Source organism: Osmerus eperlanus, chromosome 12 (genome assembly GCF_963692335.1).
Source record: "Osmerus eperlanus chromosome 12, fOsmEpe2.1, whole genome shotgun sequence".
Taxonomy (NCBI): domain Eukaryota; kingdom Metazoa; phylum Chordata; class Actinopteri; order Osmeriformes; family Osmeridae; genus Osmerus; species Osmerus eperlanus.
In genome coordinates this window covers 6,537,661-6,564,906 of record NC_085029.1, presented here as the reverse complement: position 1 = coordinate 6,564,906, position 27,246 = coordinate 6,537,661, and the positions used below count along the sequence as shown (strand labels likewise).

Here is a 27,246-nt window from a genome sequence, read left to right as displayed (position 1 = left end):
GTACCCGCCTACAAGGAAGTCAACGCTTGTCAATGGAGTGAGGCCAGACTCTCTACAAATGAAGTGTACGAGAGTCTGGTTAGGACCAGGCTAACTCAGCTCCATAGACTGTAAAAAGAATGGACGGGTGGATGGAAGTGCACGTAAATTATTTTTTTCACAAAGATGGTTCTGTCATTTTAGGTATTTTTTATCACGCTGATGTCTTAAGTGCTCATTGTTCTCATCAATATGTTTTTAATTGGATATTTGACAATCTAAAAAGGGGTTATAGGGTCAGGTGAGTGTATGGGTGGGATCTCAATACTGCGGCTCCACCACCCATTCACTACTGCGCATATTCTGGCTCCAAATGACATCACCAGCGCAAGATGGCAGCACCCTTATCCGGGATATTTTGGGTTCATTTTTGTACAGTGGGTGAAAGCGGAGACGCGTCGTCCATTCTTTCTACAGTCAATGCTCAGCTCTGGAGGGGGTGACTTTCAATGACAACACAGAAGTACAATGATAGATATTTTGCTGTAGCTCAACAACGAAAACTGAGAAAATAGGGCAGATTTGACACTTGTTGCTAAATTTAATTTTTTGGTCACAAGGCGAAAAGTCACAAAATCTAGGACAAGGTCGCTAAATTGGTAACACTGCCCACCACCTCCCATCAAAGACAGGCAAGTATGACCGTCCAATCATTGCATTCGGTCCGAACGATAGATTAAACATGATAAAGCCAAGGATCCTGTGTGGTGCCCCAGTGTGCAATTAAACATGACAGAAATCCCTTCTAGGGTGCCCTACCTGTGGAAAAAACAGGATGCAGTGCACTCTAGGGTGCCTATGTGTGAAAATTGATAAAGTCCCTTCTAGGGTTCCCTTTCAGTGGATAAAACATAATGCAGTGCCCTCTGGGTGCCCTTTCAGTGGAAAAAACATGCATCTTTGACATAAACATAACAATGTGAGTCCAGCGCTCCCACAATGTATTATCAATGTTCGCATTTAGGCTACTATTCATTTCCCTGCCTAAGCTGATATCAAACTTAAAGCCCTGAACTGTACATATAATAGGGGTGCACATAACTTCAGGTTATGTTACTCAGGTGAGTACCAGGAGATGGTGTTTGGTACTCACCCCATATGTAGCGTGGTCTTAATAACTTATTAATTCTTAACTATTTAACTATTCTTCATTCAGCTTGTCTCACCATCTGGCAAGTGGGCGACTAGACATTTCTTCTTGGCTAGCTTGTTTATTAGCAATGGCTTGCGCCACATTATTGTGCTCCTTGCTCTTTTCATGTTTGTCAAATAAAGGATGGTTGAAATTCTTTGAGCCTTTATAAAAACGCCCCCATCTGCTAGATGTAGGTTTGAGCTGCAAATCTTGCACCACATTTCAGTGCGCTCATCGTTGGCTTCAAGCCACTGCACCCCACTTTCCCGAAAAAAAAGTATTTTCTTTGGCTCCGGCTCCAGTTGGCGTTTCTTTGTAGGTGGCGAAACGCCGAAGAAGCTGCTTAATGTCTGTTGCTTTTTGGACATCTCTGACAGTAGTTGACAAGCAACATGTCGTGTAAGGTTATATGAGAAGATCAGTCAAGTATGCAAAGGTGTGTAGTAATACAAGTGGCATTACGCATTTCTGTCGCGCATGAGACCTGCCATGTGCACCCCTACATATAGTGGGTTAGGCAAGGCAAGTTAGTGCATTGTATTGCAAGCTTAGAAGAAAATAAAAAACATAAGTGATGAGTAGCTCTAATGATGGGCCTGTGCCCCAGTAGAGCTGTATGTCTAGCAACGCCCCTGTGCCCCACCATATGCAGCTGGTGCCCCTGCCCCTCAGATAGCCTAAACACATAGATAAACACAGCACAAAAATATTTGTTATTGGTAGAGTAGGATTTACACCTTATAATAAAACTTACCGTGCTTACATCCAATTTTTTACAACATTCCCAAATCGAATTCAAGATTACTTAACCCTTGTGTTATCTTCGGGTCGTTCTGACCCATCAGTCATTGTGACCCACCGTCGTATTGCGACAACTTTACCGCATACAAAAACAAAGTGAAGCATTTTCTTTTAACCGTTGGGCTGTCTCAGACCCCCCACATTGCGAAGGTTAAAAGAAAATTATTTTTATTTGTTTTTGTATTGGGTAAAATTGGGTAAACACAACGATGGTTCGTTATGAACCTTTGGGTCATGTGACCCGAAGGCAGCACGAGGGTTAAAGACATGGGGAGTATTTTCAGACGACACTTAGTCCTCAACAATGAACAAAAAAAGGACATAGAAAGTGTCAGTAGCATATCGTGCATGCCAAATAACGTTTTACCGTTTAATGTTTCTAAATGAAACATGTTACCTTCAATACAGTACTCACACAGATAACCATGTTCTTTGTTCTTGTACTTTGGTTGGGCTTTCCCTTTTTTTAAAGGTACAGGTTACAATGGGTCATAAGCAGCTGTAGTGCAGTAATCATGTTGACTTTGTCAGTGGCACTATAAAGTGCAAGGTAGATAATTTTCTCCACTGTGAATTAAAAAAGACAAAGTATACCACTGAAATAAATACCAGTCCCGTTCAACAACTTGTTTCCCGCATATTTCCTATATACATCAATTTCTTCATATTTCCATTGCTTGATTAATGTTCCTGTTCATTTACCTTGTGATCAAGACCTGTAACAGAAAAGGACTGTGAGAACCATTTTACATCAAGATATTTTGTACAAAGTCTGAATTGACTTTTGTTCATTTATTTCTGAGAAAAACTAGTGGTACCAACCTGTTTTACTGTACTTGTGATGGATGGAGATAAATAGCCCTTTGCCTAAATCTGAAGATTGATGAAGGGTGCAAATCCCACCACATCCTGTAGAAGTACTAGTGCCCTCTGTAATGGTTGTTCAACATCAATTTCAACATTCCGCTTGCGTAAAGGATCCAGGCTGGACTCAGTAACATTGTGACAGTGATTCACCTTTAGGGACTGAAGCTTGGGGCAATATTCCGCAACAGTCCTGGAAACACAGCAGGTAGAGATGTTGTACAGGTGTACCACAAAAAATAGAATGCCAAATAGAATGTGCCAATGTATCCCAAGGTAGAGTAGCACGAAAGACAAGCTAACTCACTTTGTGTACTATGGGAAGAACTGATAAATGAGAAAATACACTGGGGTCCAAGTTCACAGACAGTGTTACCTGATGGACTGGTTCCTAACCCGCAGACAGCCTGTCAGGTCCAGCTGCTCTAGCTCCCTGCAGTTCTTGGCCACCTCTTCCACAGACTCGTCCGTGATGTTGGCATTGACTGCCACAGACACAGACCTCAACTTCAGACAGTTTTTGGCGAGATAACAGATGGCCTCGTCCTTGAGCTGGCGACAGGCGGTGAGGTCTATGGATTGCAGCCCCCTGCAGTGGTCAGCCAGGCTGCGTAGGGACAGGCTGTCCACCCACTCGCAGTGCGCCAGGCCCAGGTGCTGAAGGTGCATGCAGCTCAAAGACAAGGCCACCAGGGAGTGGCGGGTCAGATGAACACATCCCTTCATGTCCACTCTCAGCAGGTGCTGGTTCTGACCAATCACAGGCAGCAGCTCACTGTCTGTCACCCAATCTGAGCAGTTCTGCAATGCTAAGTTCTGGAGAACTTTGTTGTCCCTTAGCATAGAGCAAAAGGCCTCCTTGGGAATAGAAGCCCCTACCTGGAAACATTAAATGATGGTTAGACAGCATCTAAGACACACATTATTAGGATAACACTTCTCAAAATAACAAGGATAAAGTTACAGGTCCAGCAGCCATTTATGCTACACCACTTTAAACATCTGTACATTATTATTCTCTTACTTGTGTGAGATCAAAGGTCCGGCAGTTGGCAAGGTAAACCTGGATGAGAGCATGAAACTGCTTGCTAACTCTCTGTAGACTGACAAGATGACTTAATGGCAAGTAGCAGAAAACATTTGTAACCAGCACATCCTCCCAGGGTAAGTCCAGTAGATGACATCTGCATCACACATTGCAAAAAGAGACAACAGTGCCTGTCAAATAACAAATAACATAATATTGGGATAATATTAGCACCGTACCAATGCATGGTGTTATCTGAACAGTCTCACTTACGTAAAAGCTACAATCCAAGCACTCAAAAGGTGTAAGTTAGCTTGACAGCTCTTGCTATGCAGGTGCGATAACGGGTATCTAGCTAACGCTAGCTGGCTTTGTTAGCTAGTGGCAAAATGCACGTTCCTACTACAACATACCTGCATCCATCTGTTCCGTTGTCCATTCTGTGAAGAAAGTATATGCAACGAAGCTGGCAGAATGTTCATATAGTTAGTAAATAGCTACATGCGATCCTTGGGTAACCACAGACAAAGGTGCATCTTCTGTTGACAAATTTCCGGGTTCGTAACATAAGGGGTGTGTTCAAGAATTCAACTTCTAACAGTGCAGGTGACAGTGAAATACCATGGTCATTGATTATCAAAACTTTTAAATTAAATATTGTATCATTTATTTTTAGATAATATTCTAACCATGCTTTGAATTACCATTAATTTAAATGTATTATACAGTTATTAGATTGAACTCAGAGAAACCAGTGACTAGAGTAGATGATCTGCATACCCATGCAAACGTTAAACAAATAACCTTCCCGACAAATCAACTTCTAACAGAGACACAATGGAGTCAATCATGCTGAACAACTGCTGACCTAAGAGTTATGTTTCCCTGAATGAGGTGGGCCTACGGAACGGTTGTGTGAAAACTCACTTTTGACCAACTATACTGTGGATATACAAGCTAGAGTAGTATCCATAATGGAAGATAAATCTGTGTATGATTTTAATGCAGAGACCCTGGATGGACTCATAGTTCCACTCAGCAACTACAGAGGAATGGTGCTTCTCATTGTGAACCTTGCCACCTTTTGAGGGTCAACAATAGAGGAGGTTGGTCATCTGTTGGTATACCTGTATTATTTTTATTGAGTAACAGACATTTTTTAACATAGATTTCAATTTCTGTCTTCTGATTCTGACATCCTCTCAGTACCACAGGTTGAATGCACTAATGGAAATGTTTGGTGACCGCAACTTCACTGTCCTGGGATTCTCCTGCAATCAATTTGGTCTTCAGGCACCTGGTAAGAGCCGTTTGCTTTAAGAATCTGAATATGAGTGTAACCTAAGTTTACCCCTGTTTGATGTGTTCCTCAGTTCCTCAAACATCCACAATTCCATAACACTATTAAGTTTATACTGAGCCATTGTTTAATTTGTTGTGTTTTTGACCTCAGAGGGAAATCATGAAACTCTCAATGTTCTGAAGTATGTGAGACCTGGTGGAGGGTTTGTCCCCAAGTTCCCTGTATTTGGCAAGATTGAGGTTAATGGATTAAATGAAGAACCTCTTTTCACCTATCTCAAGGTAATCATTGGTTTCACTGTTATTGTATCAAACACATATTTCCAGCATCGTAGAAAGAAACCAAACTTTCTGGAAATGAGTTTGATGTGTATCTCACATACCAGAGCGGCTCCCCATAACCCTTGTTTATGTGGATGTTTTTAAGATTGCTTAACTTTGAAGATGACACAATCAGATGACTTTGCGATTATCTTTTATTACTTCAGCCATATTCTTTGTTGGTTCTTTTCACAGGACTCTTTGCCTTTTGTAAATTCTGTTATTGGAGATATAAGGAAATTGTACTGGTCACCAATTAAAGTCAATGACATACGTTGGAACTTTGAGAAGTTCCTAATTAATTCAGACGGGGAGCCTTTCAGACGGTAAATCACTGTTCAACACCAAAATAATGGACTACTACTCTATATTTAGGCCTATGATTTGCAACACCTACTGGTCCTAATGTGTCTCTTTTTGTCCCAGATATGAACTTCATGGCCCCATTGAAGAGGTGGAGACGGATATTGCTGAACTTCTTTAAAGGAAATGATCTCAGAGGCAGTTTTGCCAGCAGCAGATTGACGATCCCTCAGTAAATGCAGACCTGCACCTGAGTAGATCTGATGGGTGAAAGAAAAGGACTCAGAGTTTCAGTGCATTCACTCCGAGGACCATATCATACCAGCTGCTGGTGATGGCATTTGTCAATAACAGGTGTAAATGCTACATAAACTTGCTACATAAACTTCAAAGAAAACCGCTGTGCTGTCCTTTTTAAGCCTGTTGAATGTTTCGAAAATTAGTTTCAATGTTGTTATTTTGAAACATGGATAGAATTTTGTATGTAGTTTAAATACTATTAAAATAGTTATATATAATGCCATTTATTATAACACAATTTATTATGGTTTGACTCAGAGGCGTTGTTAGACATAAAACTCTACTGGGGCACAGGCCCCTATTCGTATTCCTTTTTTTCTGTCAAGCTTGCTGCGCACAATGCACTATAGGCTATAGAAATTCCCCTTGCTTAACCCACTATACAACAGTTCAGGGACGCAAGTTTGATATCAGCTTTGGAAGGGACATCAATAGTTAATGCGAGCGCGCCCATTTCTCTGCAATATTTTACAAGCGTTGATTGGGATACTGCGTTTATTTTTTCAGAGATTATCAATCTAAATTAAGGCACTGACTGATAAAGTAAATTGTTAAAACTCAAACTTTAGATTTTACTGGGGCACAGCAGATTTATACTGGGGCACGTGCCCCAGTAAAAAGGGTCTAACGACGCCCCTAGTTTGACTATGTTCAAGATCTGTCAGTAGGTTCATGAACCATGAGTGAATATCTCACGCATGCGTACTTGACCCTAGCCGTCACGGCTACCATCAGACATGGCTGCCTTGGGTTTGCGATGGTGGGCTCGAGCCCTTTCCAAGGATAAAGGGACAGGCATTCCAACTGTACTCTCTGGAGCCAGAGCAGGTTGGTATTTTATAAATTGTAAATGTTTTGTGTTTGTCTATATACATTAAAATACCTAATCCAATTCATGTTTATCTTGCAAGAAGGGACTAACCTTGACGAGCGAACGAATGCCGTCTGAGCTAACTTTAGCTAGCCTTTCTACACGTAGCTGGTGGTGGCTGAGCTCTAACTCCGACCATACCCTGAAACGTCTTTTCCTCTTACTTTTGTTTACATACTGTATAGCCTTCGTGTTAGCTGCTTTTTGGACATGTTCTAATGGGACTTGCTTATCATGTCGTAAATAAATCTAGTGGATTGTTTTGGTAATGCAATGGTAGAAAAGTTTAAACAATTTTTGTTCCCATAGTACATCAAACCTACTAGATGTCTACCCACCACCACCGCACCGATGCTCGCCATCAATAATGGCAGATTCTGTACTGTAATTGCATTTTAGCGTCTGGAGTTTCGAAAGGCATGCTGCCCGGTCCCTTCCCCACAACCCCCGAGGAGAAGGCAGCAGCGGCAAAGAAGTACAATATGAGGGTTGAGGACTATGAGCCATTTCCAGATAACGGCGAGGGGTAAGAAAAGTATAGCCCTACTGAATTTGTAACCCTATTGAACTAATAACCTTATTATACCTAGGATTTTAGTGTTATAATGAATGTTTTAAACTTGAATACTATTTATTTGTCATCATACAAGAAAGATTAATGTAGCAGCGTTTACAGAATAATTCAAATGACTCAACTTATTTTTGCAGATATGGTGATTACCCAAAACTGGCAGATCGATCCCAGCATGAGAGAGATCCTTGGTACAAATGGGACCATCCTGACCTGAGGAGGAACTGGGGAGAGCCAGTAAGACGTTTGTTTGTACATACAGACATGGTCAGACAACACAACAAAGATACCAACAAAAACAACAGTTGGTGATGGCGTTGTGATTGGTATTTTATGTGTCTGTTTGTCTGACAATGGCTGTATGGCACACAATGAATTTCCAAAAGTAAAATTTGATCTATATAACTATAGTTGTATTTACCAAAAAGTTTTGACTAAAATCAAAGATGCCCCCAACTCTAGCAGATTTTTTCTATTAAGTCAATGATACAGATACAAAATAGTAGTTTTCAGGCAACTGTCTTGCTTGCATTGTCAATATTCTCACAGATTGAGTTAGTGCACAATACATAACAATACATAACAATACATAGCTAATGAGTACGCTCACATGTTTTTGTATCTGCCTCCACCCGCACCCCACAGATGCACTGGAACTTTGACATGTACACCAGGAACCGTGTGGACACATCCCCCAGCCCGGTCGACTGGGGCACAATGGTCAAACACTTGGGTGGCTTCATTGGGTTCATGCTGTTGATGTTCTACCTTGGGGAGACATTTCCTTCTTACCAGCCTGTGGTAAGAATTCAAATGGCAGCATCCTTATCATTTCTCTCAACGGAACGCATTACGCAGTTTTTATGGATATACTATAGCCTTTTCCTTGATCACAACCTTTAACTCAATGTAAAGTTCTCTGTGATTATAGCCTGTTTGGATTTAACTGTAAATTAATTTATTATAGTTCCAGGCAGTTATTTATATTACACTTTTCATTGCCAGGTGTGTAAAGGGAATGTTTGAGGAAAAGTTGGAGGTTTCACTGATGTTTTGATAAAATTATTTATGTTCAGAAGTTTGAGTTCAAGCTTTGCTTGGAAGCCTGTGGGGTATGTGAATATACCTTCTCTTTTACCTTGCTATTACTAGCAGCAGGATTAGGCAATGGCATCACATCTAGTCTTACATTACTGTATGCATTAAGGCTCCAAAAAAAGAATTAATGTTAAATATTTTGTCTGTTCCAGGCACCCAAACAGTACCCTTACAACAACTTGTACCTGGAAAGGGGAGGGAATCCTGAAAAACAGCTTGAAGAAGTCAAACATTATGAAATATAATTTAAGACATGTCTACTCCACTACTTGTGTATATTTCTGTCACTAATAAATAATTAATGATAAAATGTTTTTGGAACTATTTCTTGTTGTATATTTAAAGAACAAATAGTAGTGGTGATAATATTACTTTTATGTCATTCAGATTACAGTTGTGAAGCATACATGAAAAGTAAATCACTGCTTAGCAACAGTACAATCTATCCAGTTGCTGATTTGTCAGTATGGGTTGGGATCATAGACGTCACAACCGGAAAGAAGTAAACCAAGCAAGCAAACGGGTCAAATGAGGATATCGATAATATCGGCCACCGTAGATTTGGAGAGAAAAAAGAAGCCTACGTTGGGAGTGCCAGTTAGCCTACTAGCTAGGTTGAATCAATCCTTACTTCATGATTGCCTTGCGTGACTGTAATAAAAGTAAGTACATGTAATGTTGGATACATTTACTTAACTGTTAACCTGTGACTAAAGAGACAACAAGCGTAACTGTCGATATAATTTATTATGAACCCAGTTTGAGCACTAGCTAGCTAGCTACAGTAGCTACATGCTTGGCCTAGACTTAACGTTAGCTAGTTAGCAAGACAACAAGTTTGCCAACGTCACATCATAGCTACTAGCTACTACCGCCCGGTAGTAGTAGCTAGCTAACTAGTTACACCCTTCAGTAAAGTTGTATTGCAATTTACTTGCTTATAGCAAGCAGTTGAACTATCCAGTGTTGCTAGCCAAGCTACGATTAGCCATGTAGTTTTGCATGAAACATAATACACTGACCTGTATGACCTATGCGATTTTTATCGGTCTCAAAAAGCTAATAGCTACCAGTAGGTAGCGACCAATCAGTTACACACAGCTAGCTAGCTTTTTATCCAACTAACAGGTCCTAAACTCTGTGTAGCCTATTCTACCGCAAGCACTACCCTCCTCCTCTGCTCTGTGAGGAAAAAATGCTCTGATGTCTGGGAACAAGTCTCCTCCTGCCATTACTTGAAATCGATTTTTCTTCCAAGGAATGTCTTTTGGCTGAAAATGATCTGCCTCTTCGTGATATGATAAAGTCAGTTTGTCAATCAAGGAAGATTGATTGATTGGTATTGCAGCCACGATTATTTTCTTGACAAGACTCATGTCTAATAAACCGTTATGTCTTGTGCTGAGCATATGCCGACGTGCTTCTTTCAGGATTTAGTTAGCCAGAAACAAACCCAGCTGAGGAAAATGAAGCTGAAGGAAATTCAGAGGACTGCCCACCAGTCATGGAGTCCTGCCTCTCACCATCCCATTTCTCTGGCCTTGGGTGCGTTGCCTTATCTTGGATAGAAAAGGCGGGATGTTATAATATCTTGCCAGTAATACATTATTAATCACACAATATCTAATGTGCTGAATTGCATGTGTTCTTGTGTGTGAACATTTATCTCTGTGTCAATTTAGGCACGTCAGCACAACAGTTGGATGCCTCATTCAACACTACTGCTGCCCTAGAAATATTTGAGTTGGATTTTGCAGACCCCTCTCTGGAAATGAAACTCAAAGGTTCCCTTCCTTCATCTAATAGGTGAGCAGCTCTAGAAGTGAACTGTCTGCTTTCTGAACCTATATTATTGTTATAAGTTGCTTGTAATAAGTTAGTCTAAGCCTTTGTCTTGCTTCACCAATTTCACTTTCTGTCTTTCACTTTTCTGTCTTTCAATTTTTCTGAAAAATTTATATTTTCTGTCACTTTCTCTGTCTGTCCCCTAGATTACACAGTCTCATCTGGGTGGATTTTGAAACGGGAGAAGATGGGACAGGAGGAAGGCTCATTGGAGGCAGTGAGAATGGCACAGTAACAGTTTACAGCCCGGGGGCCATAGTAACCCCTGGAGCAGAAGCAGTGATAGGACAGTCTGACAAGCACACTGGCCCCGTCAGAGCACTAGACTTCAACCCTTTTCAGGTAAAGCTTGAAAGTTATATCATTTTCTATGTAATTTTTTTTATTATCAAAATTGATATATTTTTTTGTATTTTAATTGCGTTTTTTCCAGAGTAACCTTCTTGCATCGGGGGCAAATGATTCAGAGATCTATATCTGGGACCTGAATAACTTCAACAATCCAATGACACCGGGAACAAAGTCTCAGGTAATGTTGGTTAAAACATATAAAAACAAAAATAGTATACACACTTTTAGGTTTTGCCATTTATACTTTTTATTTTTAACGTAACTTTGTTGTTCAAAAGCATAGTGCCTTACAAGAGTTAGCTTGAACATTTTTCTCCCTATTTCCTTACCCTTTGTAGCTATGTGAGGTAAGAATGAAAACAGCGGCTCCTATGTTATGTTTGGTGTGTGGTGTGTGTATAACCTGTGCGGGCTCAAATATGTCATTGGACATTTCTCTACCAAAATTACAATTTCTCTACTAAAAAAACGGTTATACTCAATGTTATGCTGTTTGCACTTTCAAAATCCCTTTAATAAAGTTTTTTTTCTAGTTTGAATATTTGGGGTGTGGCCTCTTTTGGTATTTGTTATTTTTGTTATCAATACTTACTAGTCATTTATAACAAGTGTGCATTTGCTGAATATTTCCTAACTAATATTAGTTTCCAATCAAATAAGAATCTGTTTTTGTGTATCAATGATGCTATGTTCCTGAACACACACACACACACACACAAAAAAAAAAAAAATTTTTATTACACATTAGTTTTTAACTATTACTGTTTCCTTTTTCTCCTTTCTCAGCCTCCTGAAGATGTGAGTGTCGTGTCCTGGAATAGACAGGTTCAACACATCCTGGCCTCAGCCAACCCCAGTGGCAAAGCAGTTGTCTGGGACCTGAGGAAGAATGAGCCCATTATCAAGATCAGTGACCACAGTAACAGGGTGAGCAGGTGATGTTTGTTGCAACCGTTTTATTGTTAGTTTTTCTCTTTTTTTGTGCATCTGGGCTTTGTGGCCTCCCCCACCCCCCTTTGTGTGCCTTGTTTCCACCATCCGCTCTGTCACTTTTCAACTATTCATCTCTGTCTGTGTTGTAGATGCACTGCTCAGGCATGCTCTGGCACCCAGAGGTGGCCACACAGTTGGTTCTGGCCTCTGAGGACGACCGGCTGCCAGTCATTCAGATGTGGGACCTTCGCTTTGCCACGTCACCTCTCAAAGTCCTGGAGAACCACACAAGGTGAGAGCTTTTTACCCAACAGTCAAACTTCCATCTGTAGCTGTTTGTTGCGCAGTCCCCGGATGATCCTTTCTGTCAATTTCCATAGTTTAAGAAAGTCGCTCTCTATTCAGGGGAATTCTCTCCATATCCTGGAGCCAAGCTGACCCAGAGCTGCTGCTCAGTAGCGCTAAAGACAATCGGATCTTGTGCTGGAACCCAAACACTGGCGAAGTAGGTTACCATCACCAAAGTCGAGCTATCTCGATCTCTTATCCCTGAGGCACCAACACCATCTAACCCTAGTCTCTCCTCCTAGGTCATTTATGAGTTGCCCACAACCAACCAGTGGTGCTTCGACGTGCAGTGGTGCCCCAGGAACCCAGCCCTGCTGTCTGCGGCCTCCTTCGACGGCAGGATCAGTGTCTACTCCGTGATGGGAGGAAGCCTGGAGGCTCAGCAGCAGAGCACCGCCCATATGGTGCCTTACACGCACACCGCACAATTCTGTTTTGATGACAATCGTTCCGTATCCCTGTAATCGTAATCCTAATAAGTCCAAATGGCTAAATCCTGCATTGATGTAAATCCAGTGGTGTGTTTTATCGTATGATGGGTGAACCGATTTATCTGGATTTTTTGTGGATACAGAAACAATGGCCCACTAAATCCTCCTCAGTTTGCACGGTGCTAATAGGCGTTTTGTCCCCAGATCTCATCCTCATTCGACACCATGGATCCCTTTGGGACCGGACAGGCTCTGCCCCCTCTACAGGTCCCACAGCCTGCAACCCAGACCACCATCGTTCCCCCGCTGAAAAAGCCCCCAAAGTGGGTGCGCAGGCCAGTGGGGGCTTCATTTGCTGTGAGTCCTAATCGTTTATGTATGTATTGTACGGAAGGGGAAAACAAGGTAGTGTTTCGATGAACGACGGAACATATTTAAAAACAAAAAAATTGGTATCCCTGTGTGCAGTTTGGTGGGAAGCTCATTACCTTCGGCAGCGCCAAGCCTCCTCAGGTCCAGAGTCCTCAGGTCCTCCCCAGGCAGGTGTTCGTCAGCCAGGTCACCACGGAGACAGAGTTCCTGCAGCGCTCCCGGGAGCTCCAGGTGGCGCTGCAGTCTGGATCCTTCTCCAGCTATTGCCAGGCTAAGATCCACAGCACCATCTCCGACTCTGATAAAGACTTGTGGAAATTCCTCCTGGTATGACTAATGTAAAAATATATATGTGAACCTGTCTGTGGTGTTATTGCTCCAGAGTAAGTGTATATACTTGTTAAATGTCCCCAGGTGAACTTTGAAGATGAGGCACGGGTTAAGTTTCTGAGACTTTTGGGTTTCAGCAAAGATGAGTTGGACAGAAAGGTAATTGTCTGATTTTACTCGAGAAGGTGACATACTTCTCCACCATATTTTTTTAAATTTGATTTATCTTTACCCTTGTTTCTCCAGATTTCAACCTGCTTGGGAAAGAGCCTGCAGCCGAATGGCCACGGTGTGGATGCCAGTGACCTGGCTGAGAAAATGCAGCAACTCTCTGCGCAGGTTTGAAACAGACCAATCTTTTCTTTTGTCCTAACGGTGCCCCAAGAACTAAAGCAGTAGAAAATGAACATTTCTTTTTCTACAGAGGTCAGATGAGACCAGTGGTGCCGGCAGTGGCAGCATGACCTCCGGTTCAGCTTCCCCGTCTGACTTCTTTAGTCAGATACCACAGAAGAAAACCGTCTTCCAAATCCCTGTTTCGGCCGGTAAATGCACACATCAACATTTTATTGTTAGCTGTCACATTTAATCTCTTCTACAACATTTCAAATGTTAAGGCTAACAATTTCACCTTTGTGTTTTGTGTTGCCATAACTCAGACACGGACGGGCTGATCAGCCAGGCTCTTCTGGTGGGGAACTTTGCGGGAGCCGTGGATCTGTGTCTTAACGACGGTCGCTATGCAGAAGCCATCCTGCTCGCCATTAGTGGAGGAGAAGATCTGCTCAAGAAAACCCAGCAGAGATATTTGGACAAGCAGAGGAGCAGTATCTCAATGGCACGTCAGATCTCTAGATCATTCAGTGTTATTCTGTGACAGGGACTTCCCTTCAGGCCAAAGTAATGGATGGCCAAGTGTAATATGGTGTTCCTGTGACAGAACTTCATTCCAGGCCAGAGTAGTCGATTGTCATACGTTTACAGGTCTGATCATTTGGACGTGCTCAAGTTTTTGGAACAGTCTTGGATCATCACGTCATTTACATTTATGCATTTAGCAGACGCTTTTATCCAAAGTGACTTCCAAGAGAGACCTTTACAAAAGAGCATAGGTCACTGATCATAACAACGAGATAACCCCAAACATTGCGAGCACCCAAAACATGAAACATACATTGTGGAAAACCAAATAAGTGCCAAAGGGAAGAACCATAAGAGCATGCAGTTAAACAAGTTACAATTGAACAACATGAAACTCAAAAAGTGCAAGAGTGCACCTGTAGAAAAAACAATCAACAGTAAAATATTTCACAGCGAGTACAAGAATTTGAAACCGTTACAACTAACCAACAAGACCAACAAGTCTCTCAATCCGAGTCATTGTGATCCTGGAAGAAACTAACATCAGGTCCAGCCAAGCATTCCTAAGTGCCGTTGTACTCCCGGAACAAGTGCGTCTTGAGCCTTTTCTTGAAGGTGGGGAGACAGTCAGTGTCCCTGACTGTCATTGAATGTGACTTTCCTTCTCCTCAGCTGATCTCGTCGGTGGTGACCCAGAACTGGGCTGACATCGTCCATAGCTGTGATCTGGACAACTGGAAAGAGGCCCTCGCCGCTCTCCTGACCTACGCTCACCCGGAAGAGTTTGCCCATCTGTGTGGTAAGAGACGCCGATGACTGTAACAAAGAGCGCCCATCCATGACATGAGATTTTATTTACGTGTGGTGAAAAAAAGAATGTTTCCCCTGTGTGATGGTAGACACGCTTGGAGTACGTCTGGAAGCTCAGGCGACGGAGAAACACCGGCTGCAAGCCTGCCTGTGCTACATCTGCTCTGGAAACATTGAGAAGTTAGTGGAGTGCTGGGTCATGCAGAGAGACTGCTCCTCTCCCCTCGTCTTGGAGGTACGGGAACTTGTCCCAAACTGTAATTGGCTTGTCTGCGTATACGCAGAGGAAAGCGGATGTATTGCAAACTGCAAGAGAAATCTGATTTCCGTGTGTCCGAATGTCTGATAATTCTATAAACGTCCAGCGGAAGTGTGGCACCTCCCTTTGCGGACATTTAGAATGCGAACGCCTGGTTTTGTTGGGTCCTTTGATTGACAGGATCTTGTGGAGAAGGTGATGATCCTGCGCAAGTCCATCGAGCTCCTGCGGAACAGCGAGGTAGCGGTGAAGAGCCCGGTCCTGGCCGACAAGCTCACTCAGTACGCCGGCCTCCTGGCCTCGCAAGGCAGCCTGGCCACCGCCATGTCCTACCTGCCAGAGAGCCCCGACCAGGTAGGCAGGTGACACGCAGAGTCCTGGAGGAGGAAGGAACACACTTTAGTCTGAAGTCTTATTCAGACAAGAAGTTATTTCCCATGCATTTCAAGGGTGGCAAGGACTTTTGCTCCTTTTTCACTCCTACAGTTTTTTTTTTCTTCTCCTGTATGTCCGAAGATGTTTTTATGTTGTTCTGTGCTGCCCCCTACAGGCAGGAATCATGATGATGAGAGATAGGCTGTTCCATGCCCAGGGCGAGGTGGCCGTTGGTCCCCGGCCGCCTGTCCCCTACAACAGAGTCAACGTGGGAGCGACCAAGCCTTCTGCTGCTTCCCCCCCACAACCACAACCACAGGAAGCCCCGAGCACGGTAACTTCAGTTACCACCCAAGTTCGGTTTTCTCATTCAAAATCATTGAATGGAAACCTACTCTGGTCACTTCCTTACAAACACGTAGAAACACATCTGTTTGCTCCCTCCCCCCTCGTGCTTAAATGTTTTAAGGATGATGGGAATGTTTGTCATGTCCTCCACTGCAGGGAGGCAGCCAGCCCCACAGTTCAAATGTTTTCTCCCCGCAAGTTGCCGTGGCCAACACCGGACTACCTCCCTCCCAGATGGGGTTGCCCCCCTCCTCTCATGTCCTGCCCCCCGGTGGGCCCCGGTCGAGCCTGCGACCCGCCTACCCCCAGCATCCTTCCACCGCTCCAGGTGGGACATTACACACACGTCTGAAAATGACTGACAGTTAACCATTCTATAAATATATCTTCTAATGCAGTTTGTGTTTGCTCGGACCCCACTCAGGCTTCCCTCCTCAACAGTCATTCCAGCCACAGCCCATGTCAAGCAGTGGACCCTCCATCTTCTCCCCTTCAGGCCCTCAGATGCCGGGGGCCAGCCTGTCCGGACCCCCTCTGCCCCAGCTATCCTCCCCAGCCCCTGGGGGCCTCTCCACCATGCCCCCCTCCTCGCACCCTTCCAGACCCATGCCACCTGGCCCCCAGCCTAGAGGCCATGTGCCCATGTTTCCGGGGGCCCCTCACAACCAGGCCCATCCACCCCCAACAGGCAGCTTGTACCAGCCCATGGGGCTAGGGTACCCCCCAGGCGGCCCCGGAACTCCAGCCACCAAGTCATTCTCTGCCCCGTCGGTACCCCCTCCTCCCACAGGTACAGAGATTCAGATCAGCAGAGTTATCAGTGTTCCTCACAATCGTGCTCATACCATCAATCACATATCTTTGTGTGCTGGTCAGAAAGATGGAGATGATGTTCACTGTGAAACGCTCCTATTCAGCTGTCCCCTTGTTTGACTTTTCAGGCTTCTTTCCTTGGCTGAATTCCCATTTTGACGATGAAGGTGACAGTGACAGGGCTAGGTTTGAACATGGCTTAAAGTGTGTACCACAAACATAGGTAGAAGTGTTTGCTTGGTTAGCTCCACATGCTTGAGGGACATGTAGTGCATTAAAAACAGATGTAGGATAGTAAACCCTGGGTCTGAGCATTTAATTAAGTTTTAATTAATTCATGCTGAGATTAGTCAATCTCTTGTTGATTAAAGGCAGGGTTGTTAATATTGTTACGCACTTTTTGTCATATTTGCTGACCTAAACTTCACGTCCTGATAGCAACCAATAAATCTAAAGGTTTAAGAGTAAAATGAAATTAATCCGATATCTGCGGGCGTGGCAGGACTGTAATAGACTCGACCAATCATTAAGTTCAGACCGGCCTTATGATTGGACGACATTCAGACCGAATGCAATGATTGGACGGGCTACTTGTGGACCTACTTCCCGGCAGTAGTCAGGCAGTGCATTCATGTGTTTTGGAGGAGTGGCTTTGAAGGGGGATAGCCTTTCTAACTCGAGCGAAAATTGCTAGGTTTGCTGATCCTGCTTTTAATCAATCTCTAAATTAGCAGAGGCAGAAATGACAATCGACACAAGAAAGCATGGTGTGACCATTATGTTTGAATGACAAAGACCTGATTTCAAATGCTTTCATTAAATAAGAGCTTTTCGGGACCATATAGCTTGGGTTATCCCTGTTATTTGTTGCAAAAGTCTACCTTGGCTTCTTTTATGTGTTTTGTTGTGTATGTAGTGTTCCTTAAAACTAACCTTGCCTCAAAGAGATTGTGTTTCTGTGACTAAGTTTTGACTGCTTAAAATCCCACCAGAAGAGATCTCTCACAGCCAGGGTGCTCAACCTCTTATCACGTTCTCCCTCAGGATCTCAGGATGGCTGGAATGATCCGCCTGCAGTCCGTGGTGCTCCAAGGAAGAAGGTACCCTTTTAGAACACCCTTGTTTCTGTTCTCTACATGGGGATTGTTCCTTCCAAGTGTGCTTCTCTGCAGAAGTTGTAGTTTCCGCCTAGTAACATTTCGAAATATTGTCTGTGGTGACATTATGGAGGTGTTGACCTTAGAAGGCCCCTGCAGGCCAGATTCAAGATGGCCTGCACACCATGTTAACCCTTCATGGCTACACTTGTTAGTCAAAAAAAGCTCCAGGCGATAAGCACTGTTATGATCAGACTCATGTATTAGCTGGATATGGTAGAATTTCAGTTCCAAATACCTGTAGTCAAACATGCTTGGACAAGCTGTGAAGATCTCTGGTGACGCCCGACTGGGAAAACGTGTTGTCGCATACAGGTTCCTGATAACTACACCCCTCCCGCCCCCATCACAGCCCCTGTGATGGGCTTCCCAATGGAGGCCACCCAACCCCACGAGGGCCCCCAGGTCCCACCAGGAGCCCCCCAGGAGCCCAACGTGCAGGTCAGTACCACGTTCTGCCATTGTGGTTGCTTGCTCCATTGGGACGTTGTGTTCCACACGTAGACAGTTAGATTGATGTTTCTTTTTTTCCCCCCCTCAGCTTCTCCAACAGCTGCCAGCAGAGAAGGTTGAGCAAAGGGAGATCCCGGCTGAGCACGTGGTCCTCAAAAGCACCTTTGACAGCCTTGTGCAACGCTGCCAACTAGCTGCTGGAGACCCAGTACGTCTGGCAACCACACATACACACCCACACTCCTTTTTGTAGGCATTAAAACGTTTACTTTTGAACATTTTCAGCAAACGAAAAGAAAACTTGAAGACGCGTCCAAACGCCTTGGTTATCTCTATGACAAACTAAGAGAACAAACGGTAGGGGCACTTTACCGATGTGTATCTTGTTCTATTCATTGGTGGCACTGATCCTGAAAACTGTCCCACATTTGATCTAAAATATGTCAAATGAGATGTCAAGGTTTTGAGTCATGTTTAATTGAAACCTGCATGTTGTCTCTCTTCACCCCCATGTAGCTCTCTCACAATATCCTTGGTGGGTTACACGAGATTAGCCGCTGTGTGGCCAGCCAAAACTACCAGCGCGGTCTGGAGGTCCACACCCAAGTGGTCAGCAGCAGCAACTTCAGCGATATCTCCGCCTTCATGCCCATCCTCAAAGTGGTCATGACCATAGCCATCAAGCTGGGGGTCTGACCCGCCGACAAACACAGCCCGACTTCAGTGTTATGGATCCTGTTATATAAATAGATATTTATTTCTTATCAAAACTAACTCCATGCGCTTTGACATTGACTTTATAAGCGATTTAGTGGTTGTTCACTGTTTAACCTATGTCTGGGAAGGCTTCTGACTGGGATTGTCTTATAAGGATGTCTTATAAAGGTTCTAATTCAATGATTGGGAGGGAGCGTATAGTTTTTTTGAATATGTAGTGGAAGATTTTGCGGAACAAGTTTTTACTTTCTCTCCTTAATGGTTGGATGACGAAGGAATTTGAAAGACCTATTTTTCGACCTCTGCTGTACAATAGAAATGGCCTAATATGTCCAACTGAAGGTGCCATTACCTGGGTTGTTGGGCCAATGCACGGCTGCTGAATGTATTTAATTGAATTGTGTCAAATTGCTGGATTTTTTTAAATGATCAATCATAAATAGTGCTGCCGTTGACGATTCAGCTATTGTTTGAGTTCTATTTGTTTTCTGTTGGTTTGCACCCTCTTTGGTGTGCGTGTTACACCACTGTCATTCAATACTGATAAAGATGGGAAATCCCCACATGACTAAGGATAAATACAACACTTTTTGTAATCTCAACTATTTGGGGGATTTGCAAATTGTGTATAATTTTTCTATTCTGCACTCCCAGTTATATTGTTTAATTTACAGCTAAAATCCCAGATTTTGTTAAGTTTCCCACCCTTTATCTCGCTTACTGTAGAAATGTGATTTGCGTTTCCACAATTTGGCGTGTGAATGTGTTCTCACCAAAGCTGGTTCCTCCTTTTTTGTTAACTTGTAAAAGTGTCCGGTAATGAAATGTTGTACTTCATTTTAGTCTTGATAATTCTGTGCTACAAATATTTTCCATGATGAGTCAAAAAGAAATACTTTTTGGTGGAATATGGAATTGAGTTGTGAGAAAGTATGTGGTCTTAAGCTTGATGAATTCATTTTTCGCTAGTGGGAGACCAGTCAGATGTAGGCCAGTGGCTTACTGTGCTACTGCCCAGTGCATCATATGGCAGCAGAAGGCATTAAAGTGCCTCAGTAATCACTTGTTGACAAATATGTATACAATCCTTGTTGCTTACATTATGATTTACTGCTGTATCTAATTTTTCAAATAAAACCTGTATCAAGGCTTATGTTGACATTTATTTTATTGACTGAATTTAGCAAACATTGGCCTATTGGCCTATTAATTCAGTGATTGAAAAACATTTCCATGCATACTCATCCATAAAGGGGTTAAACTAGTGTACAACTAAAGGCACTCAAATTTCTCAGTGGAGCATTCCGTCTAGACTTGACATGCTTGCTTAAATGAACATGGTGTCATGTTTTCACGTTTGAGTTACTCTAAATGATTGGACAAGGGGAATCAGCTGTTGAGTAAATGCACCTCATTGGTTCTATAGAGTCAGACGATGTAGGCAGTGGGGGGGAAACGTTTTTTATCTTTAGTAACCTTGCAGGGTGACGCTACTTCACCAAACAAAATGACAATAATGAATACATCTGTTCAGTCAGTTTAGTAAATCTGTAGTCAGTTTCATCCAAAATGCTAAAGCACACATTTGACATGTAGTAAATGTATACTTTCCTTTCCTTAGATAAGAGTACACAAACTTGGGAAAGGATATTCTATGACTTATCTGAATATTAGTGTTCTGCCAAAGTTCTCATTATTCATTTAGCAATAGTCAAGAACTGAAACACATACTTAAGCGATTTTAGTTCATCTGACTTTTTGTTTAGAGTTTTAACTATTTAAATCAGAATACAAACTAGTCTAGACAAGTTTAAGCAACAAATATATTTATTACAAGTTCATTGAAAATATCTCTGAATTTTACTTCAGAAAGTATTTCACATTTGACATATATCAGAACAGAAGAATTGCCTTTTACTCCCCAGAACTTGACAAAACAAATACTGTTTCGGATAGTTGAAAACAACAAGGGAAATATATATGCATGGCTTGTGGTATTGTGGCCAAATTTGGGGTATTTTTGTTCAATAAAGCACTTTAAGATGCTGTAGACATGTAAACTGTCCACATGCTTTCTCAGAACCTTAACTGCACCTCTCATTAACATTTAGTTGAAAATGGGGAAGGTACATATCTAAATAAGGGATAATCTGGCATTCAATGCATTTTCATTGATCTTTCCTAATTCTTTTCACATATTGATGGTACTCTGTTACAGGATCAGGAATGGATGTAAGTCATAAGGCATTGGGTAGTTGCATCCTGACTTAGTCGGGTGTTTGTTCATCCTTAGACAAGTAAAAGGCTTCTCTTAGTTTACTTTAATGGCCCATCCACAGAATGTGCAAGATCGGTAATAAGTTCCAAAGTGCAAGGATTTTTGTAAATAAACCACAAATACTAATAATGAACACACACAGAGAATACATTTCAATTCACAAACAACCAGAATTGACCTTGAACAATCTTGATAAATCTACTGTAAAACAACTCAATGCTTTATGGCATAATATGGGTCTTCTCCATGCTGTAACTATATTTTTCACAAGAAAATAAAAATTAGCAGTGAGAGAAAAGCCAAAATTGTCATGAAAAATGACAAAGGCCACACCGAACAACCTGTACAATTTTGCAGAATGAGAAAAGCAAAATTTAGCTACCATGTCTAAATGGTTGATGGCAAGGCTGTACACAAAAGGTCCAACCATTGCCAAATTCTGGAAACATCACCAAAAACCAAGAAATCTATCACATTTCCATGCTATGTTTAAAGGTATGAAAGAAATACACCAAATGGCAGTTTACATACTTTGAGACAATAGTTTACTCTTGATACATAGTAAATTTGGCTGATTAAATTCCTTAACAGAAAGATTACTTAATTTTTAAAAACGTTTTTTTTGTTCCAAGTGTGCTTCAAAATCCAGTGCCTGTATGCTGTGGAAAAAAAGCATTGCAATCGTCGCATTGAATGCCCCATTGTTACATAGAATTGAAGTATTTCCCATTTAAATAGTTCTAAGTAAATTAGTGATGCAAGAGTACATACCATACCTTAGAATTACTGACATTTGAAAAAGTTTTGCCATTTACCCAAATCTAACTGGACCAGTTACAGATTATCCTATGAACATTGGTTTAAAGACTTGTTAAGAATTAAGGAATATACCTTTCAGGTCTCTGTTCTTTCCCAGTTTGTATCTCACCACACCCTTTTTGTCACTTTCATAATAGTAATTCAGTCATTTTTGCAGTTGACGTACTAAAACGCCCTCTATAGTTACAACCACAAAGAGAACATACTGTATACATTACTGTAAGCACTTTGCTGTAAACTGTAACAATGTTGAAGAAAAACAAAGGCAATCGCATTGAAATAGATACCCTACAGTATATCCAATTAAATGGAACATGCTTTACATGTTTCAGTGCTGTTCTTTATTAATAATAAACAACCAATGACCACTAAAAACAATAGTAAATAAGTAACCATTTCTTTCACTGCAGTCCTAAAGATGTGAACATTTGTCCAATCATTGCCTTTACCGCACTTGGGCACTATTGACATTTGAGCTATTTCAGTTCATGAGACCATGATCCAACCAGTAGAGAAAAGCTGTAGCGATGACTACACTAGGCGCTTCGGAAAAAAAGATGTGACTTTACCTTCCGGGCCCATTCATATGACTGCAGCTAAAAAGAACCAAAAAGTTAAACGGCCCAAGTCCCCTCAGAGGCTAACATTCAACTTTAGAACTATGAAAATGTATAGCTCAAAAAGGAGTGTGCCGTCGTGACGAGCTACATGATAGAAAAAGCATCTTAAATTACACTGTATACGTCTCATTGGTTTGATCTCGTTTCTTTTTCGATTTCACAGCAGTTCTTTTAGCCATTCCTATTGCTTCCGTCACCCGTGCGCTGGACTCGGGCCGACACCACTTCCTTGGACACCTTCTTGCATTCCTTGGCCAGGCCCAGGAAACACATGAAGTCAATGAAACAAGTGGTAAGGTTTAACTTGCAACCAAACTCACTTGTTGCATAGTCATACGGGAACGTGTGGTGATAGTTATGAAATCCTTCACCTGGAGAGTAGGAGAAAGTTGTTTTATCTGTCCAAAGTAACAGAAAGAGTAGGAGAAATGGAATTTGCCTTTTTGTTTTTTACATACCTATGGCACTGAAAGTGACAAACTTGTTCTCTCTCGGGTTGATGTTGTGGTCGTAGGGCCTGTTCCCCCACAGGTGAGCAGCGCTGTTGACTAGCCAGGTGGCGTTGAGCACCAAGGTGTACCTCAGCAAAGCAGGGATGAAGTACCCCACCCAGAGGGTCTCCCCCCACAGGTACCAAGGCACAAACATTGGGATGAAGAAGCACATGAGTAGCACAGACAGCTTGTAGTACCTACAGGGGGCAATAAAGACAAGTCTCATCAGTATGACTCCACATGGGGAAGTCCAGTCATTTGCATTGTAAAACAGCAACGTTCTGTTTTGTCACTTTTTCTTTTTTTCCCCAAACAGGATTGAAACAGGTAAACTGACATCTGAAACAGGCATCATCAGTTTAAGGCCAAGGTTAGAAATGGGGTGAAGAAAGCTTAAACAGTTATAGACCAGGAGTACATACTTCCTTTGAAACATTACAACTTTGTCAGCCTTCAGGTCGCTGAGCTCCAACTTGCGCCCTTTTTCAATGACGTCCGGGTGTTTCCGCACCAGGAGCCAACCAATGTGAGAAAAGAAGAAGCCTCGGATGGCATTGTGGGGATCCGCATCTGTCTCCGAATATTTGTGGTGAACTCTGTGGTCTCGAGCCCACTCATAAATATCATTCTGTTGAAACAAAAGACAAAATATCTCAGAACCTCAACGTGTTTCACCACTGTTACTCTTCTTTCATCTTGTGTTTGACTAAAGGCATCTGAATGTTTGCTTACCTGAAAGGACATTGAGTTAGCAGTGGCGAGGAAGATTCTTAAAGGTAGTGAAGCCTTGTAGGACCTGTGACTCCATAGTCGATGAGCACCTGCAGTTACTCCTAAAGCACTTACTATAAAGCAAAAGAAAGCTGTCGAAGGGAGAAACCAAACATAATCGTTACATTTGTTTCCTTAGCAAGTCCATGTCATGCATGTTACAAATAATTACATAACAAAGAAATAGCTTTAGATAACAAAGGCATACTGCATCTTTAAAGTGCATCATATACAAAAAAGGTTTTGTAGTGGATTATCCAATAGCAACTACTGCCAATTCTTTCGACATCTAGCCTAGTTACAACAGCAGGTTCTAGAAAACCAGGGTGGAGACTAGAAAAAGTCAGAGATGGCAACCATATCAGTCACCAGCAGGGGAGGAAAGTAAGCAGGCACAAGGCAGCAGCCTCCAGCATGGCAACAAATGACATACAGCTGTGCCCCTCCATGGTGAAATTAAACTACGCCATAAAAAATAATGCCATTTTTAACTCCTTTCCTTATCGTACTTTCATGTCATTTTAAATCGTTTAATATGTTATTCTACTTACACCAAACCAAGGTCAAAGGCGATGCTGATGGAATAAGGAAACCCCCATAGAGAGCACCTATGTGCAACAAAGTCATTAATATGACATTTTTCCAAACGATTGTCTTCGGGGGTTTAGGGCCTTCCTTTTCTTTGTACGTGTCGTCAAAAGTATCGTCCCTCGTTTTCAGATTTTCTGAGGGAGCATCTCCTTTCCCCTGTCTCGCTCCTGGGTTCTCTGACTCAGTCTCAGTCATTTTCGTCGTGAATGTCCAAAGATGATCTGAAAAATGCATGAAGTCATTCAATCTCCATAGCAACTCAGAATGAAGAAAACATTTGCAAATATGCACGCACGGTGATTATTTATGTTGACTGCATTTCACTCTACTTCATTGCATTCGCTGGCCATCTTATTTCCATGGCATGGTATAGCTACATGAAAACGTCGGTTGCTATTAGCTAACTCGCTTAACCCCATTCAACGCAACCCTGCTAACAAACCCCAGCTGGATGCTGACAGCTGGCGCAGTAGGCTACACTATCTATGGCCTACTTTTCTTAATTTAGAATAAATAGCTAATATACTTACCAAAATGCGGACTGAATACCCGCGGAGACGAATGAGACCAAATGTAAATAAACTGTAAACAAAACTAGCCTATGTCGGTCACTATCTTACTTGCTGCGTTCTTGCAAATACAGATCACCATTGACAGGGACACCATTCGCATTTTATGTCTCCAGAAGTAACTGGTTCGAAACGAGTGCATTTGAAGGCATTTTATTGGACGAGATGTTTGATACCACCTTACTCATGACATCTCATTGGCCATCCTCCTATCTGCTGTTTTGTTCGTGACATAATTCATTTAGCAATTTTTGTTCGTGCCATACACACTTTCCACGTGTAGGCTAGGCTATTGCATAATAAATATTAAAGAGCTTAAAACATTTTAAGTGTGTGACCGGGAATGAAAATGACAAATGAAAATGTTAAGAGTTTCCATTCGTTTAAAAATAGTTCAGTTACGACAAAAATCTTTATTGATGAGAAAAACAGCAGCAGACAATCTCACACCTGTATGATTAATTCCACGAGATACTATTGAATGTCACACTCCAAGCTCCACTAGGCTACTCGGCCGTCGTGGGATTTGCGATGAGAAAAACAAGAAACATTAAATAAAGTGTGTGCTATTATATTTCTCCGAAACACAGTAAAGATGCTGGGTTTTAATAGGATTTAGACCAAACAGTAGAGACAAACAGTATAGCTACAGCTCATAGAGAATAAATCAAAAGCTGCCACTCTTCTGGAAAGGCTGTACACAACATTTTGGAATGGGTATGAATTTTTGCCCATTCAGCCAAAAGAGCATTAGGAAGGTATGCCAAACGTGCTTAATTTTTTGGGTCATGTGGTCTGTGCAGGCCAATTACGTTTTTCCACACAAAACTCGGTAAAACATAAACGGACCTCGCATTGCATCGGGGCATTATTAAGCCAATTAACAATGGGGGCTTTTATGAGGGTTATTGGGGCTATTGAGTTTAGTGCCATTAATTTCAACAGGTAGAAATATTATTGCTAAAGCATAATTCTACTATTCTGATTAAAACTTGGCAACAATTTTGTAAAGGCCCTTTATAATGACCCCTGCACTATTCCGAGGTTCATACAGAAATGTGCTCTCGAGTTTGGCGTGAAAAAACGACTGGCCTGTACAGGGGGGTATTCGTCGTAGCTCGCTAAGCGGTTTAGCGAGCTAATTTTCAGGCTAAGATAAAAAACGCCACTCTTTTTGGTTCGTGGAAGCAACTTTCGATAAATCACCATAGTAACATATCAATTAGCACTAACCTGCTCCAGAGCAGGCTAACGTAAGTGTAGCTGGATAAGCTTGCCACACCCCCAGAAAATAACATGGAAGCTCCCTTTTTGAGAGACCCAGTTGACCAAGGAGCTATAATTTAGTTCGATTAGCTTGTACATTGCAAATACCACACGCCGCAGCAAGCTTTATGCTTTATTATGAGCTTATGCTGCTGTATGTGAATATGTAACGCTATGTTTTACGAAATGTCTTGTCTTATCTGTTGTGCCTGTGCTTTTTATATGTTTCACTGTGGGAGAGTGGGAAACGTCATATCGATTCCTTTTTATGTCTTGACATGTGAAGAAATTGACAATAAAGCTACTTGAAACTTTAACTGTTCTTCAGACTGCATAGCCTTGAGTTTTTTTGCGTCAGGTAGGCTATAGGCTACATTTTTATACAGTATAGGCGATGCAGAAAACATTGGCAAAGCCGCAGCATGCGTTGCTGTAAGAAAAGTGTACTTGGCGCTTAACCAGCTGATGAATCAATTCATCATATTCCCTGGCCATGTCCCAGTCAATGACATCAAAGAGGGATCTACACATGCCTACATGCATATACACATATAGTACATGATATAAGCGCAGTAGCCTACATACAGTTAGGTCCATAAATATTTGGACATTGACACAATTTATAATTTTGTCTCTGTATACCACCACAATGGATTTGAAATGAAACAATAAAGATGTGCTTTAAGTGCAGACTTTCAGCTTTAATTTCAGGGTATTTACATCCAAATCAGGTGAACGGTGTAGGAATTACAACACATTTTATATGTGGCCCCACCCTTTTTAAGGGACCAAAAATAATTGGA

General features: G+C 42.1%; 5 protein-coding genes across 13 annotated transcripts; 3 read left to right on the top strand and 2 right to left on the bottom strand.

The window, feature by feature from the left end:
* Positions 1–2,239: 2,239 nt before the first annotated feature.
* On the bottom strand, positions 2,240–4,432 carry fbxl15 (F-box and leucine-rich repeat protein 15). Of its 5 annotated transcripts, XR_009931933.1 has the most exons (7): positions 4,280–4,432; positions 3,864–4,023; positions 3,216–3,718; positions 2,993–3,032; positions 2,798–2,905; positions 2,678–2,691; positions 2,240–2,542 (listed from the first exon to the last, which is right to left on the bottom strand). XR_009931933.1 is itself a non-coding variant. In XM_062475341.1 (6 exons), exons 1-5 carry the CDS (start codon positions 4,303–4,305, stop codon positions 2,843–2,845), a joined length of 792 nt encoding a protein of 263 aa, XP_062331325.1. In that variant the 5' UTR covers positions 4,306–4,432; the 3' UTR covers positions 2,240–2,691; positions 2,798–2,842. The 5 variants fall into 5 exon arrangements, 3 of the variants coding, with proteins under 3 accessions (XP_062331325.1, XP_062331323.1, XP_062331324.1); XR_009931932.1 differs by having other exon boundaries at positions 2,798–3,032; XM_062475341.1 differs by having other exon boundaries at positions 2,240–2,691.
* Positions 4,433–4,620: 188 nt separating this feature from the next.
* Positions 4,621–6,160, top strand: gpx9 (glutathione peroxidase 9). 2 transcript variants are annotated; one of them, XM_062475343.1, is made up of 6 exons: positions 4,621–4,760; positions 4,875–4,972; positions 5,073–5,166; positions 5,320–5,450; positions 5,685–5,815; positions 5,916–6,160. In XM_062475343.1, exons 3-6 carry the CDS (start codon positions 5,094–5,096, stop codon positions 5,971–5,973), a joined length of 393 nt encoding a protein of 130 aa, XP_062331327.1. In that variant the 5' UTR covers positions 4,621–4,760; positions 4,875–4,972; positions 5,073–5,093; the 3' UTR covers positions 5,974–6,160. The 2 variants fall into 2 exon arrangements, with proteins under 2 accessions (XP_062331327.1, XP_062331326.1); XM_062475342.1 differs by lacking the exon at positions 4,621–4,760 and having other exon boundaries at positions 4,835–4,972.
* Positions 6,161–6,782: 622 nt separating this feature from the next.
* ndufb8 (NADH:ubiquinone oxidoreductase subunit B8) lies at positions 6,783–8,944 on the top strand. Its single transcript, XM_062474583.1, has 5 exons — positions 6,783–6,920; positions 7,363–7,489; positions 7,672–7,771; positions 8,180–8,335; positions 8,785–8,944. Exons 1-5 carry the CDS (start codon positions 6,830–6,832, stop codon positions 8,875–8,877), a joined length of 567 nt encoding a protein of 188 aa, XP_062330567.1. The 5' UTR covers positions 6,783–6,829; the 3' UTR covers positions 8,878–8,944.
* Positions 8,945–9,144: 200 nt separating this feature from the next.
* Positions 9,145–20,188, top strand: sec31b (SEC31 homolog B, COPII coat complex component). Of its 4 annotated transcripts, none has more exons than XM_062474464.1 (27): positions 9,145–9,294; positions 10,063–10,177; positions 10,315–10,438; positions 10,624–10,819; positions 10,911–11,006; positions 11,615–11,755; positions 11,911–12,053; positions 12,167–12,266; positions 12,352–12,513; positions 12,745–12,897; positions 13,009–13,239; positions 13,327–13,401; positions 13,489–13,581; positions 13,667–13,787; positions 13,902–14,080; positions 14,776–14,902; positions 15,003–15,148; positions 15,353–15,526; positions 15,723–15,881; positions 16,052–16,223; positions 16,320–16,685; positions 16,837–16,875; positions 17,753–17,808; positions 18,181–18,306; positions 18,407–18,526; positions 18,604–18,675; positions 18,835–20,188. In XM_062474464.1, exons 2-27 carry the CDS (start codon positions 10,099–10,101, stop codon positions 19,012–19,014), a joined length of 3,630 nt encoding a protein of 1,209 aa, XP_062330448.1. In that variant the 5' UTR covers positions 9,145–9,294; positions 10,063–10,098; the 3' UTR covers positions 19,015–20,188. The 4 variants fall into 4 exon arrangements, with proteins under 4 accessions (XP_062330448.1, XP_062330445.1, XP_062330447.1 ...); XM_062474461.1 differs by having other exon boundaries at positions 10,911–11,015; XM_062474463.1 differs by lacking the exon at positions 16,837–16,875.
* A 656-nt stretch (positions 20,189–20,844) lies between these two features.
* scd (stearoyl-CoA desaturase (delta-9-desaturase)) lies at positions 20,845–25,299 on the bottom strand. The gene is made up of 6 exons (XM_062474963.1): positions 25,139–25,299; positions 24,569–24,829; positions 23,979–24,109; positions 23,669–23,874; positions 23,211–23,443; positions 20,845–23,123 (listed from the first exon to the last, which is right to left on the bottom strand). The coding sequence occupies exons 2-6, from the start codon at positions 24,801–24,803 to the stop codon at positions 22,924–22,926; spliced, it is 1,005 nt and encodes a 334-aa protein (XP_062330947.1). The 5' UTR covers positions 24,804–24,829; positions 25,139–25,299; the 3' UTR covers positions 20,845–22,923.
* Positions 25,300–27,246: the final 1,947 nt, after the last annotated feature.

What these genes read in the sequence shown, in the direction of transcription:
- fbxl15 (XM_062475339.1), bottom strand. Translation starts at nt 4,305, where the DNA reads ATGGACAACGGAACAGATGGATGCAG. An exon ending in AACGGAACAGATGGATGCAG is followed by an intron (nt 4,024 to 4,279) that starts GTATGTTGTAGT and finishes TGTGTGATGCAG; the next exon opens with ATGTCATCTACTGGACTTAC. An exon ending in GGACCTTTGATCTCACACAA is followed by an intron (nt 3,719 to 3,863) that starts GTAAGAGAATAA and finishes TAATGTTTCCAG; the next exon opens with GTAGGGGCTTCTATTCCCAA.
- gpx9 (XM_062475343.1), top strand. Translation starts at nt 5,094, where the DNA reads ATGGAAATGTTTGGTGACCGCAACTTCACTGTCCTGGGATTCTCCTGC. An exon ending in ATTTGGTCTTCAGGCACCTG is followed by an intron (nt 5,167 to 5,319) that starts GTAAGAGCCGTT and finishes TTTTGACCTCAG; the next exon opens with AGGGAAATCATGAAACTCTC. An exon ending in GACGGGGAGCCTTTCAGACG is followed by an intron (nt 5,816 to 5,915) that starts GTAAATCACTGT and finishes TTTTTGTCCCAG; the next exon opens with ATATGAACTTCATGGCCCCA.
- ndufb8 (XM_062474583.1), top strand. Translation starts at nt 6,830, where the DNA reads ATGGCTGCCTTGGGTTTGCGATGGTGGGCTCGAGCCCTTTCCAAGGAT. An exon ending in ACTCTCTGGAGCCAGAGCAG is followed by an intron (nt 6,921 to 7,362) that starts GTTGGTATTTTA and finishes ATTGCATTTTAG; the next exon opens with CGTCTGGAGTTTCGAAAGGC. An exon ending in GGAGGAACTGGGGAGAGCCA is followed by an intron (nt 7,772 to 8,179) that starts GTAAGACGTTTG and finishes CGCACCCCACAG; the next exon opens with ATGCACTGGAACTTTGACAT.
- sec31b (XM_062474461.1), top strand. Translation starts at nt 10,099, where the DNA reads ATGAAGCTGAAGGAAATTCAGAGGACTGCCCACCAGTCATGGAGTCCT. An exon ending in CAAAGTCTCAGGTAATGTTG is followed by an intron (nt 11,016 to 11,614) that starts GTTAAAACATAT and finishes CTCCTTTCTCAG; the next exon opens with CCTCCTGAAGATGTGAGTGT. An exon ending in CCCAGGAGCCCAACGTGCAG is followed by an intron (nt 18,307 to 18,406) that starts GTCAGTACCACG and finishes TCCCCCCCTCAG; the next exon opens with CTTCTCCAACAGCTGCCAGC.
- scd (XM_062474963.1), bottom strand. Translation starts at nt 24,803, where the DNA reads ATGACTGAGACTGAGTCAGAGAACCCAGGAGCGAGACAGGGGAAAGGA. An exon ending in GCCTTTGACCTTGGTTTGGT is followed by an intron (nt 24,110 to 24,568) that starts GTAAGTAGAATA and finishes TCCCTTCGACAG; the next exon opens with CTTTCTTTTGCTTTATAGTA. An exon ending in CTAACTCAATGTCCTTTCAG is followed by an intron (nt 23,875 to 23,978) that starts GTAAGCAAACAT and finishes TTGTTTCAACAG; the next exon opens with AATGATATTTATGAGTGGGC.